Raw genomic sequence first — 13,148 nt, 5'->3', positions numbered from 1 at the left:
ATGTAATTTTTCTACAGAATTTTAAAATACGGGATTATAAAAAATATATCTTATTTAAGCTTGGCCTACTGTTAACTTATATTGTTATTTAAAATTTATTTTAAAGCATTCTGGAATTTAAGAAGTTTTCCATAAGTAAAAACTATGCATCGGGCTTGTTATCGAGATACTAAACTTAATTTAGTGGATAACATTGTTGAAAGTTTTAAAATATTTTTAAAATAAAATTTTTGATATATTATTCATTAAGGAAAGCTGCATTTTTATTAAGAAGGACAAAATGGCTAATTTTTGCCTGTAAATGTATTACTTTCGTTAATCATAATTAACAAGTTTGATGATAAACTTTAGAGCTGAATTAACATTCCCACAGCAAACCTAAAGGTTTTATCACACATCTATTTGGTAATTTACTTACAGAAAAAGAATACAGAATGTAAATACCAGTGTTATAACAGAAAAGGCTGATCTACATTTGTAGTCGTTGCATTTCTGTTCGCATCATTAGAAAACTTTATTAGGAGAATTCCCGAGTAAACAATTAAATCCATATAATTAGTCCCGTTATTACATTAGCTGAATGAAAGTTAATGAGTTGTCATTGTTAGAAGTTGAATAGGAAATGATTTAAGCTCATTATCTAAGTAGAATCTGGATACGGAAAATGGCTATTGTAAAATAAAACTCTTTGTAACGATGAATACATACTGAATTCTGTGAAAGAGTGTTGTATGGTTTTTTCTAATTGTTGCTAAATTCCCTGTAGTGAAGAATTTTTCCTACGTTTCTCGGTAATTTACGTCTTCTGAGTAATTTCAATTGAACTATTCAAACAAAATACAAGTATATTTAGTTACTTTGGCAAAGTAAATAAAGTGAATTCATTATAAAGCCTTAAAGCAATACTGATTTGTTCTTAATTATTTAATGCTTACATTGATCTCAAATTATTTTTATCAAAGAAAAACTAAATTGGTCTTTTCATATGGTTAATCAAATTTGGTTTTCTCAATGTTACGTAAAAGGGAATTTTCAAACTAATCATTCTGGACTGCTGTCGGCGGGACTGTTTTTCACAAAAAGTTTCAGAAAGTTTAGTATTCTAATTAAAATATTATCGGGAGAAAGGTTCGATAAATCCTTTATTTTTATTAATGCAGGAATTTTGACGATAATTTGCCCAACCATGGCATTCTTTGACGATAGAAAATACTTACTTTCTCATATTCGCCATTCTTACATAATATCAGATGACACGGGAATGTGTGAGATGGTAATGATGAACGAAGTCATGAATGACAAGGCCATCAGGGTCCAGCAGGATGAGAATTTAAGTAACATCTTAGACTACTATGACAATGCCATTGAATCTGATTTACTGGAAGTGGGCCAGTCTTACGACATCGTATCCGACATGGCTTTAATCGGAGCGCACAGATGTAGATCAAACACTGCACAGAGGCTGGAAAGATTAAAAAAGGAAAGAAAAAATCAAGGAAAAATTAAAAATATTCAATGGAAAGAAAATACTTCAAATATAAGTGGTGAGTAATCTTCAAAATTTAAATATTTTTGAATTAAATATATATATATAAGTAACATTTTAATAAATTCACAATAAATTAAAAGTAATCATGCATGCAATATATATATATGAGAATTTAAATTTAAAAATTATCCATTAATAAAATATGCTTAATTACTTCTTCATATTAGAATATATTATATATCAATTAAAATTAATTTGTTTATACATGTATAAGAGCAGAAAATTTGAAGAGTTTTTGTTAATTAATACTAAATTAAAATTAAATGGTTCATTCTAAATTAAATTGTTCAATCGAAAATAGCAGGTTTCAGAATCATCAATTTAAGTTGTTAGTTCACTTCTCACAACATATTTACTGTGGGTGGAGAAGTCTGATAGAAGTGCCATCTGTCATTTCACAAAAATCTCACACGATAGATACCAATGCCGCCAGACGCATTGGCATTTTGCATTAGAGGCGGTGGTACGGAAAATGACAGGAAAACAAACTGCCATCCGCAAATATAATTAAAATTTGCTAATTAATGAAACAATTTTGTTTTAAATATAAATTTTCATTAAGATATAAATTCTTTATATTTAAATTTACTCCCATAAAAAAAAATAAATGATGATTAAAATTTAGATTATTAGCCAAAACCATTATTGTATAATTAGATCTTGTTCCTATGACCGACTCTTAAAAAAAACCAATTTAAAAATAATAATGATAGAATTTATTTTATTTAATTAAAATATTAAAGTGACATTAATGTTGATATTTATGATTAAAGTTTTTTTTTTCGTGTTAACTTAAAAAGTTTTAAAATGTGTCTTTAGCTAAAAGTTTTTAAATTATTAAAATGATATTAAATTTTTTAATTTTGTTTTTATATTTTTTTTATATTATTAAAGTGAAAAAGGCAATTATTTGAAACACATTTAATATTATCCATTTATTTTTGTTAACATCTATGATGCGATGTAATTAAAAATAGATATTCCTTTTCATCCAACAGAAGGAAGTTTTTCTTGCTAAGATAAAACTATCATTACCTGATATCTTTTGTCGATATCACATCAGGTTAATTACTTGTCCAATCAAGATGTTCATTCAGAAGTTTTCCTTTCATCACACTAGGATAATTAGATTACAATGATGACATGGCCGAACATTATAGCTTTATGGACATCCTTAAAACACTAACCTGCGTTATCGGGTGGCAATCCCAGTCGTAAATAATCGTGTCGTATATCTCCGTAAAAATGACAAAGTTCATTATTACGGTATCTTTAATCTAATTTTGCTGTTACTAAAATATTCGTGTTCCAACAAACATGAAAACGTAAATTCCATTCATCAGAAATTATGGTTGGTCATCCACTCATTACAATAATTCAGCCAATGTGAGGGAATATTTGAGAGGAAGCATCTTCCTTGTAATTGTACACATATTCTGAATTTTAATCAGATGTGATGACGGTAATTAGGAATGAGTTAACTGCTGTGTCAGATAGACAACATTGCCACTGAATGATATTCTGTTTTCATACAGAAGAAACCGAAAGTTGCTTCTAACTCAGTTATGTTGTTTGTGCAGCAGAAGAGCTTGTGCAGCTGTTTCCTAGAAAAGATTTAACGACTCAGAAGAAACCAGATAAAGTCAGGAGTTCGCTTTCTGATCAACTTGAAAAATTTCCTCAAATTCCAAATAATCCTTTTAATGAATATGCAAGATTTGATGGAAAGGTAAATTTAAAAGAAATAAAAATTAATTAGTTTTATTGATCAAAATTATTTGTAAATGCAATTTTCTTCATTTGTATATAAATATTTATTGAAATTATGTGAGCGTTAATACAGTACTTTCATTATTTCTTTTCCCCTCCTAGATCAGTGAAGATGCACAGACCAAAAGGATTGTTATATTTTTGATGATGTTACCACCAGATGTCAGAGCTTATCCCATGGAAGTTATTACATTGACGAGTGCTAGAGTCCAAGACTTAATTGGACTGATCTGTTGGCAATACACTAATGAAGGAAGGGAACCAAAATTAAAGTTAGTTTATTGATTGCCGTTATTTTGATTAGTAAAATTTAATTTAGAGCAATGAAATTAAATTGAAATTGTTTATAAAAGAAGAGATTGGTACTCTTTTTTTTCCCGTCTCTATGCATGTCGTTATTTTTAATCTTTTTTGGACAAATAATAATTAGAATCCGAAGTAAATCTAAATATTGTTTTAAAATTGAAATAGAAATTTAATTGACATATTTATCTTCTAATATTTAATAAAAATTTTAATCTGCTTCTTGCAAATATTAACTAAATAGGAATAGAAATAACTCAAGCATTTTTTTCCTGTTATAATTATGAAATTACTAAATAAATTTTAATAAAATCAGGCCAAGCGTAGCGCATTACTGTTTGAGAATAGCCGAGGAGAACGGCGACGTCGACGAAGACTTTCCCAGTCTGAATCCAAAGGAGCCAGTTGCCAAATTTGGTTTTCCCGTTCTTGCCCTGGTAGAGAAAGAAAAAGAAGCAGACGGAAGACCTGTGGTTACTGTGTAATATTTTTATTTTTAATAATTATTAATTAATTAGTAGAATAATTAAAATTTATTTTAATGAAGTAATCTGAATTTTAATTTTTATTATTAGAACGACAAAAAATTAAAAAAAAACTATCATTTCTTTTAATGGAGAATTTTTTTAGGCAAATTAAAGTAATTAATGCATTTTTTTTAATTAAATATTTTTAATATAAATTATTTTTCATTTTAATTGTTTTAACTAATACAATGATAATTAAGGTATTAATTAATCAGTATTCAGAATATTGCTAATTAGTTTTTTTCAATTATATAAATAGAAATATTGCAGATGGTTTTTCAAAGATTCAACTTCCTGATTTAAATGTAACATTAAGAGAAGTTTTAGAACAGACATTGAGACACAGAAAAGGAATGGCAAAATTCAAAGGTAGTAAAAACAGTTTTTCAGATAAATTAAGCAAAGTAATTTGTTTGTCTTTCTTTCTAAGAGCAGATTCATTCACTCATTTAATTATTTTATAATGCATATCGATAAATTTTACTTATTTTGTTAAATTCAAATTTGTTTACATTGAAGAAAATTTAATTTAACTTTTTTTTAATAAATATGAAAAAATCCTATTTGCTTGATGATAAATTTAAGTAAATGATAATTTACTTCTTTTTTTGTTTGTTTGTTTATAGTTTATATGTATTTGTTTTGACAAAAATAAAATAAACCATTTATTTTATCTAAATGTAAATAGATAATTACAATATGTTATTTTAATAAAATAAAATGTTCAAATATATATATATATATTTTTTATAATACTTTTGTTGAAGTAGCTATTTGTAAAGCAGTATTATAATTAAAAAATATGAAATATTTACATTATTTCTTATTTAGGAAATTATATATTTATTATTTTAAAATGGCAATATTTGTGTAATTAATTTAGTATTTATAATCTTTCTGCTTTTGACAATTTAAAACATGAGGATATACAGTGTATTAATGTTGTGTGTGTATATATGAAGTAAACTGAAGCCTATGTTGTGTATCCTTGATCTTTTTTTTTTTTACATGAATGTGTGTGTGTAAACATGATTTACACATACATACAAATATGTACTGTACATATACAATGTCTTGTCTATATTGGTGTTTCTTAAACTGTTTCAAACTTAATTTTTGCCTCCTCCTGTCTTCCAGCACTCCTTGTTTCTTATACTGCCCTCAAGTGAGTGGTCGCATCCACTTTGGGAATCCCTGGTCTGTATGTCTCGTGATGGTTATAAATATATTTGTATTTATCATTATTGACCATCATATATATAACTTAAATATGTGTATGTAGGTTTTTTACTTATTTTCTGGATAATAAACTTTTCTGGAATCAAAAAACGAACAACATAAACTCAATTTTAAAAATTTGTTAAATTTGTAAATAGTATAAGGAATTATAATTGAATTAGCTTTTTATGTGCAGAAAATGAGATCAAAAATTTAATTTGTATTCCTTTTAACTTTAATGTTTAATTATCATGATCAAAATTATAGATAAATTTAATATTTATTCATTTTTTAATAAACTAATATATTAGTTAGTAAATATTATTTAATTACTCGTAATTTAATTCAATAAAAACGTTTACATTAAAATATAATAAATATATTTTGCAATAATAATAATTTCTACTTAATAGAAATTTCTCCGAACTTTCGTAAGAAACAAAACGAAAAAGATAAAAACGATTTCTTTATTTAGTTTTATGTACGTAAAAACATTTTACGTTCTTCGAAGAATTTATATATAATCAAAAAAGAATTAAAATCGATTGTAGAAAATTTTTAAATGAATAAAGTGTAAAAGAATAATTATTACACCTTTTATTCTTTGGTAATTAAATATAAAACCCTTTAAAAAATAATAATAATTAGCTTCAAATTAAAAAAAAAAATGTAATTTTTCCATTTTACTTACAATTAAAAATTTATTATTGTGCCACTTTGCTAATAAAATGTTAAAATTATAACGTATTATTATTATTATCTTAAATCATTTAAATAAATAAATTTTATTTACCATTATTTTGTTAAATAAAAATAATATATATTGCAATAATTACAGTTTTAATTACCTTTTAGATATTTATAACTATTTTCATTTAAACTTGTAAAATGTAGAATAGTCACAGTTATTGTTATTAAATGACAAATTTTGAAATTTGAATCTGAAATAAACTTTAAATAATAATAAAAACATTTTTCTAACAACTCAACTTTATCATTTACTTAAATAAATCAAATTAGTTTTTTCCCAAAAATATCTAAAAAGAAATTAAATCCGTAATTATTACCATGTATAATTTTTACTTAACAAAAATAATAGCAATTAATTTTAATTATTTAAGATGATAATTTTTTATTATAATGTTTTACTGTCAAAATAGCACATTAATGAAGTTTTATTTTTAAAGAGAATTAACAAACTAAAATTTCTTATATCGGAACTAACGGGCATTTTATTATAAACTTTCAGTTGGTTTTAATTAGTTATATAAAGCATTATCCATCGATTTGTGTGATATTAATGAATAATATTTGATATAGGTAAAGAACTTTTTAATTAATAAGATATTTGTAAATTTAGATTATCACAAATTGATATTACTTATTATCCCAAGGATAAATTGCAGCAATTTGCTAATTTTCATTAGAGCCATAAGGATGGCTTATTTACATTCAAAGCTCATTTACAGATGTTTGTATGATTTGCTTAGGTCCTGAATTTCGATTAGAGAAACAAGAAGAACCAGGAATCCCTGTAAATCTTGATTTAACTGTCGGCGATGCAGGAACATTAGAGTTTTGTCTTGTTTGGGAAAATGGTAAGAAAAGCATAAAGTTTTATTTATGAAGTATAAAAGTGATTTAAATAGAAACTGAATACTTATTTATAATAATATATTTCATTCATTGAATAACAGATTTTAATTTTAATTAATAAATATTTAATTTAAAATATTTTGATAACATTTACAATATCACATAACACATTAACTATTCTTAATACAAGATTTAACATTAACAGCTATTTAATTGATTTATAGTATTTATATATTATAGTCACTCATTATACAACACTTTAATAATGTGAAAATGTTTTTAAAATTTAACACTTTGTACTGATTATGCAGTTGAAATATGTAAACTTATATTATTATATAGTTTAAACAAACAAAAACCTAATACATTTCATGAAAAGTATGAAAATAGTAAACATAGTCATTACTGGCAGGTTATTCAGCAATTTCTATAAATTGAATAGTAACGTTATAGCTTTAATCCTGATGTAGTGACTAGCTATACGTGTCATTCTCTGATTCTATACATTTCCATTTAAATTAAGTATTGTTTGTTGTTTTAAATTTATGTATGTAATAAATAATAGTTTAAATGTTTAAATTTTTTAACTTTTATTTTAAGCACATTTATATGTATACTTGCATTAAACAAAAATTGTAATTGTAACTATATTTATATGATTATACAAAAACATTTTGGCAGTCGTTTGACTTTAACAGTTTTTTTATTTTATATAAATATAAATTAAAATATTAAAAACAATGTTAAATTACAGAGAATAAATAACCACTTAAGTGATATAATTTCAAATTCAAACGTTAAAAGCCTAAGCGTTTCAAATTCAAAACGTTAAAAACCTAAAATAGACCGTCGTCAGAAATTTTTTAATATCAAATTTAAGGTCGTGGTTTATTCTTCAAAATTAAGTTATAGCTTAGAAAGAATGTAAGTTTAAAATTACTTATAATTTGAATGCTTTTGTTACCAATTATAATTTAATTTATTTATATTATTTTTATTAAATGTAATTAAATTGTTTTAAATTTTATTAATAAAAATATATATAAATAAAATTCAATTTTTTAATGGAAATTATCAATTCTTATATATTTCAATGTAGTAAAAATGTTATGTTTTTATTCAGATAAAAGTATCCAGTAGCAGTAAATTGAAATATACACTTATTAATTTATATAACAAGCAGATTTCTATTGATATGAAATGTAAATGTAAACATTTTAATATTTTTATGATTAATTTTGGACAAAATATCCTGAAAAGTTAATCATATTATTAGAAAAATATTTTGCTATTCTGCAGTACCCATAAATTAATGACATTTATCATATTGATAATGGATAATTGGAAATATTATGTAAGTAGTTATTATAATATTGTGTTTATAAAATGGGTAGAAAAATACAATGGAGTGAAATTTATCAATTCGAAGATATTGCTAGTTTTGTTTAATAAATAATTCATTGGATTATATTTTACACATTCCACAGATACCTGATATTATGAACATTCAGTTTAATATAATAATTATAATTGAGAACTAAGCAATATTATAGTTTTAGTAATTTTTGTTTAAATATTAAACACGCTAAACACAATTTTAAGTTTTCAATTAAAAATAAGAGAATTGATTTTAAAATATTATTGCCCTATTGTTTAAATAGGATTTCCCAATGTCAGAATAAGTATAAAATTTTATTCATTTATTATCAGTTAATCTATAAGTGTATCAAAGATGTATATAGAGATAAACAAGATATGGATCAGCATTTCATTATCATTGATCATATTGAAAAATATTTATTATTATATGTCATGACATACATAATTTTTATAATTATCTATGTCATGACGTATAATAGTTGTACTGTATTATTAAATTTTGACCATCATCATGTTTCTTTTATAGTTCTTAAGATACTTCATTTTATAATTATATTGTTGATCATTGCCTTCAAGCCTGAAAACATTAACATGTATAAATAACATTTTCATTAGTTGGAATTAAATCTGTCTTTTAGTAAATCAGAACACTTGGTATGTCAATGCAAAAATGTTGTAAACTGTATAAATTTTATATACATTATACAATTTTCATTTGACTATTGCAGTTTTAGGCCAGTTTGTTTACAATATTTTCATTCTTCCGAGGCCGCATATTACTCGATAGATAAAAACTTACTCGAAAACCTTATAAACGTGCAGCCAAATTTATTAACTTCAAACGTTTTCGGTCTTGTTAAAAGACCTTTCTCAAGAAAAACATTGTAAAATTCGAGTTTGAAGTTAATAAATTTGGCTGCACGTTTAAAAGGTTTTCGAGTAAGTTTTTACATATTTTCAGAAAGTAAAACAGGAAATATTTTAAGTTATTGAATGTAATTTTTATTTTCTCTGTCATAATAGTTTTGCTTATGTAAATTTTCATAACTTTTAATAATTTACAAACACACACACACACTCCACTCACTCTCTCTTTCTCTAGGATAAATTGGCTAAAAAAGCTATTTAATGTACTTTAAATCACTTGTAAAAGTACTAATATGCATCACTTTTAACATCAAGCATCAGAGTTGGCTTTATTTATATTAATTATATTGAGTAATTATATGTTTAAGTTTATTTTTTTAACTGCTGAAGATGTAAGTCAAGTTTTTTATGCATAACTGTTTATGTTGATTCATTGATTCAGTTAACATAATCACCCTCTTTTAAATCTTTACCTTTTACCATTTTTGAGCAATGAAAATGTAAGAAAATGAGCAGTTAAGTTTGACATCCATAAACTTTCATTTGTAATTCAGAATATTTGCAATGGACATTTAGAGATATTAAATGATGTAAAGATAAGAACATGATTTTAGAAATGACTTGTATGTAATTATATGTAATATTGTAATATGTATGTACGCATATATATAATTTTATGCTTTTCAGAAGAGACATTAAAATAAAAGAAAATGGCAGCTTAAAAAATTAAACAATTAAGTTTAAAATAATAATCAATATTTGTTAATTAGTGATGTAACTAAAATTGCTCATGTAAAATTTATACATGACAATGAAAGTCTGATATTGGCCTTGGAGTCACTCACTTTTCAGGTCATTTTCTGGCTTTTCTTTCCTTGCATCAGCAATTGTTTGTTCTTTGTTATCGCCCAATAATTTGGCGGATCATGTGGTTTTAATTAACAATCGGGTTATGGAGTTGTCGTTTACAAAAAAATATTTTTTTACTTGATTTATCTTTAAATAATTTCATAAACTTGAGTTAAACGTGTATGACCAAAGCCCACACCTTGTACCCGTTACAAAGGACTACTGAAATTAGCTCACTCGGCACATAAAAATTATCAAGAAAGATTGGAAAATGAAAAGAAGTTAAAAGAATAAGAGAAACAGAACAAAAGAGCAGAACAGGAAGCACAAACATTTTGAAGATCAACAAAAGAAAGCTGTTGGTAACGTGAAGATTATGGAACTGCAGCTGAGTTTAAACCAGAAAAATGTAGAAAATGAAATACATGCGACAGGCCAAGTTCTGTTAGAAGCAGCAAACAAAAAAAAACTGGAGAAGGCTACTAATAGCAAGAAAATGAATGAAGTATGAGCAGCACGTGTGATGCTTATTAGTGTTAAGTGTTCAAAGGCAAGAGGAAGCTGAAAACATCCAGAATAATCTTAATAAAAGAACATCATCCTTCATGACTGATTATATACATAAACCAAAGACTTTTTAAGTATTCACGGTTTACTGGAAATACAGTAGTCACTCGTTATATCGCGCTTGTCGGGAGACAGAAAGAAACGTGAGTACAGTAGAGAGTCGTTAATCGGAATCAATTGGGGACTGGGTTGTTCAGATTAGTGATTTGTTCCGATTACCGATTGTGTACGAAAAAATACATTAACCTGTCCGATGTTCAAATTTTTCTCCGTTGCGTGTCGCTTCGTGTTGAATTTTCGTCGATTTTAAGCCTAACGAAAATTTTTATAATAATAATCGAGGCTATCGTATCGTTAAAAATTATTTATTCATTTTGTACAAACAAAATAAATGTATTGAAGAATATAAAAACATGAAAATTATACTTTAGAAGTAAATCTAGTATCAAAAACGTTCGATTCAGCACGACACACTCCGACTGAAAATCGTTCCGATTACCGGCGATTCCGATTAACGACTCTCTATTGTAATAAAAATTCTGGGCTTTTACTAAACAGATTATACATGCTATGGAATCTCTATTCTTTCATTAGCAATTGTTTCTGACATAAAATAAGCTTAGTTTTTCAATCCTGAATTTTATTCGTGGTTACATCGTATTAATTGACATTTACGTAAACATCGATACATTTAGCAGTATTGTTTCTGTAACAATGTCATAGGAAGACAAATACTGTCGATATAAAAACATCAATTGCGATTTTATTATACGTACTATATAAAATCGCTTATTAGAAATTCGTGTAGTCTATGTTTTTCAATAAAAATTATAAAATTACAGAGTAAAAATTCTCTAAAAAGCAAAATAAAGTTACTACTGTGTAAAAATTTTAGAACTTTCCGTTCAGAATTAAACAAATCTTTTCCTTACACATTATGCAGTGAATTCGAAATGTCACACCTTTATGTGAATTGAAGCAATACCGTTAATTCACATAAAGGTGTGACATTTCGAATTCACAGAAAATTGTAAATGAGGAGACTGTACTTAAAACTAATAAATAAACAACTTTTATATCAAAAGGAAACAAACGATAATCATCTATCTACCTATTCTGCATATTTAGATCTTGGATTTATTGTTTCACCTTCAGTGGTAGTTTCAAGGACAATAGTAGAAATAAAATACAGTATTTCGTTGCAAATAGAAATTCAGTGACAACTGGTAATTTAAAATTTATTGACTCAAATGCTTTTAAAATTTGGGGGACCAAAACAGCGCAATATAACAAGTGGTACTGTATTACAGTATATACAGAAACTTTTAAAATGTGTTTAACCATAACAGAATAAAAAGAAAATAACAACTTTTACTGCTATTTTGCTGAGTTTTCCTTCTGTGTTTTCACTTTGTTTTGTCACAATAACACTCACTTTTTCAGATGGGAAATGGCACTCCTAGGCCTGGATATTCATTTCTTTTCAGAATAAGTTAAACGAATATTATATTTTTTAAAATTTATATTATGCTTTTTCAATAGCAATATATAAATAATATCTTGTAATATGTTTTGTATTATAATTTATAAAACATTTTAAAAATACATAAAGGATAAAGTTCAAATTTCATTATAATTTGGAAAAAAATTAACACCACTTACAGCACATTTACATCAATGGTAAATTTTTCTCATTCTAAAATGTTTGAATGATTTGCTCACTTTTAAAGTAATAGTTAAATCAACAGTAATTTGTTGTCATAATATCCAGTAATAGCTTGAAAGTCAGGAAACATTGAGGAGGTAAGACAGTCAATTACAAAAGATCATTAGTTAACAATAGTTGAACATTAACAGGTTGCCAGTTGATTTTTAGAAGAAAAAATTTGCAAAGCATTAAATCATGTTGTCTTTCAGTTGAATAATGCAGATTTTTTTTTTTTTTCATTATAAACCCTTTGATGAAATACAGATTCTGATCCTTTTTTAATGAGCTTTTGTGTGCGAAAGTGTAGAATAAAAAGTTCTTAAAGTTAAAATTTCAATTTTTTACACTAACAAAATTAGTATTCTCAAAGAATTCATTCCAAAGAGTGAAAGGATTTGCATAATATTCGATATCTTGGATGAAAGATGTGTGTGTCTTATAATTGGTTCGTGTTCTATGATTTACTTAATGTCTTTCCGCATAGTCATCATTTGTGACAATCGGTTTTGGTTAAAAAATTATTCTATTATAACATCCCTGTATTCATCTAATATCTACGAAATGATTATTTTTTAAATACTTACATTGAAATTAGAGATAAATTGATACTAATTTTATGATTATTTGAAGCATTGGATGAAATATAAATGATTAAAGTTAAAAAATTATTTACTCTTTTCTGAAAGTGTTTGTATTTTGAAAGGATAAATAACAAAATTATTAATTCTTCTACGTCGAAAATAAAATAGTTTTTCCGATAATTACGTTTTATGTCAGTTTTTGAACTTACGTTATATAGAAAAGTTAGTTTATC

General features: G+C 25.3%; 1 protein-coding gene across 2 annotated transcripts in view; it reads left to right on the top strand.

Annotated features, from left to right (window-relative positions):
* Sin1 (SAPK-interacting protein 1) overlaps nucleotides 1-13,148 on the top strand; it is a 79,323-nt gene that overhangs the window by 43,265 nt on the left and 22,910 nt on the right. Inside the window, exons 3-8 of one of the 2 annotated variants that reach the window (XM_067275700.1) lie at nucleotides 1,161-1,544; nucleotides 3,133-3,278; nucleotides 3,422-3,591; nucleotides 3,939-4,103; nucleotides 4,409-4,518; nucleotides 6,858-6,965. In XM_067275700.1, the coding sequence (XP_067131801.1) occupies nucleotides 1,187-1,544; nucleotides 3,133-3,278; nucleotides 3,422-3,591; nucleotides 3,939-4,103; nucleotides 4,409-4,518; nucleotides 6,858-6,965 (1,057 nt within the window). In that variant the 5' untranslated portion in view covers nucleotides 1,161-1,186. Of the gene's footprint in view, nucleotides 1-1,160; nucleotides 1,545-3,129; nucleotides 3,279-3,421; nucleotides 3,592-3,938; nucleotides 4,104-4,408; nucleotides 4,519-6,857; nucleotides 6,966-13,148 lie in introns of both variants that reach the window. The other variant, XM_067275699.1, reaches the window with a different exon arrangement.

This window comes from Centruroides vittatus, unplaced genomic scaffold (genome assembly GCF_030686945.1).
Source record: "Centruroides vittatus isolate TY-2023 unplaced genomic scaffold, ASM3068694v2 contig_630, whole genome shotgun sequence".
Taxonomy (NCBI): Eukaryota; Metazoa; Arthropoda; class Arachnida; order Scorpiones; family Buthidae; genus Centruroides; species Centruroides vittatus.
The sequence above is the reverse complement of the archived record's forward strand: the minus strand, read 5'-3'. Positions and strand labels throughout refer to the sequence as shown.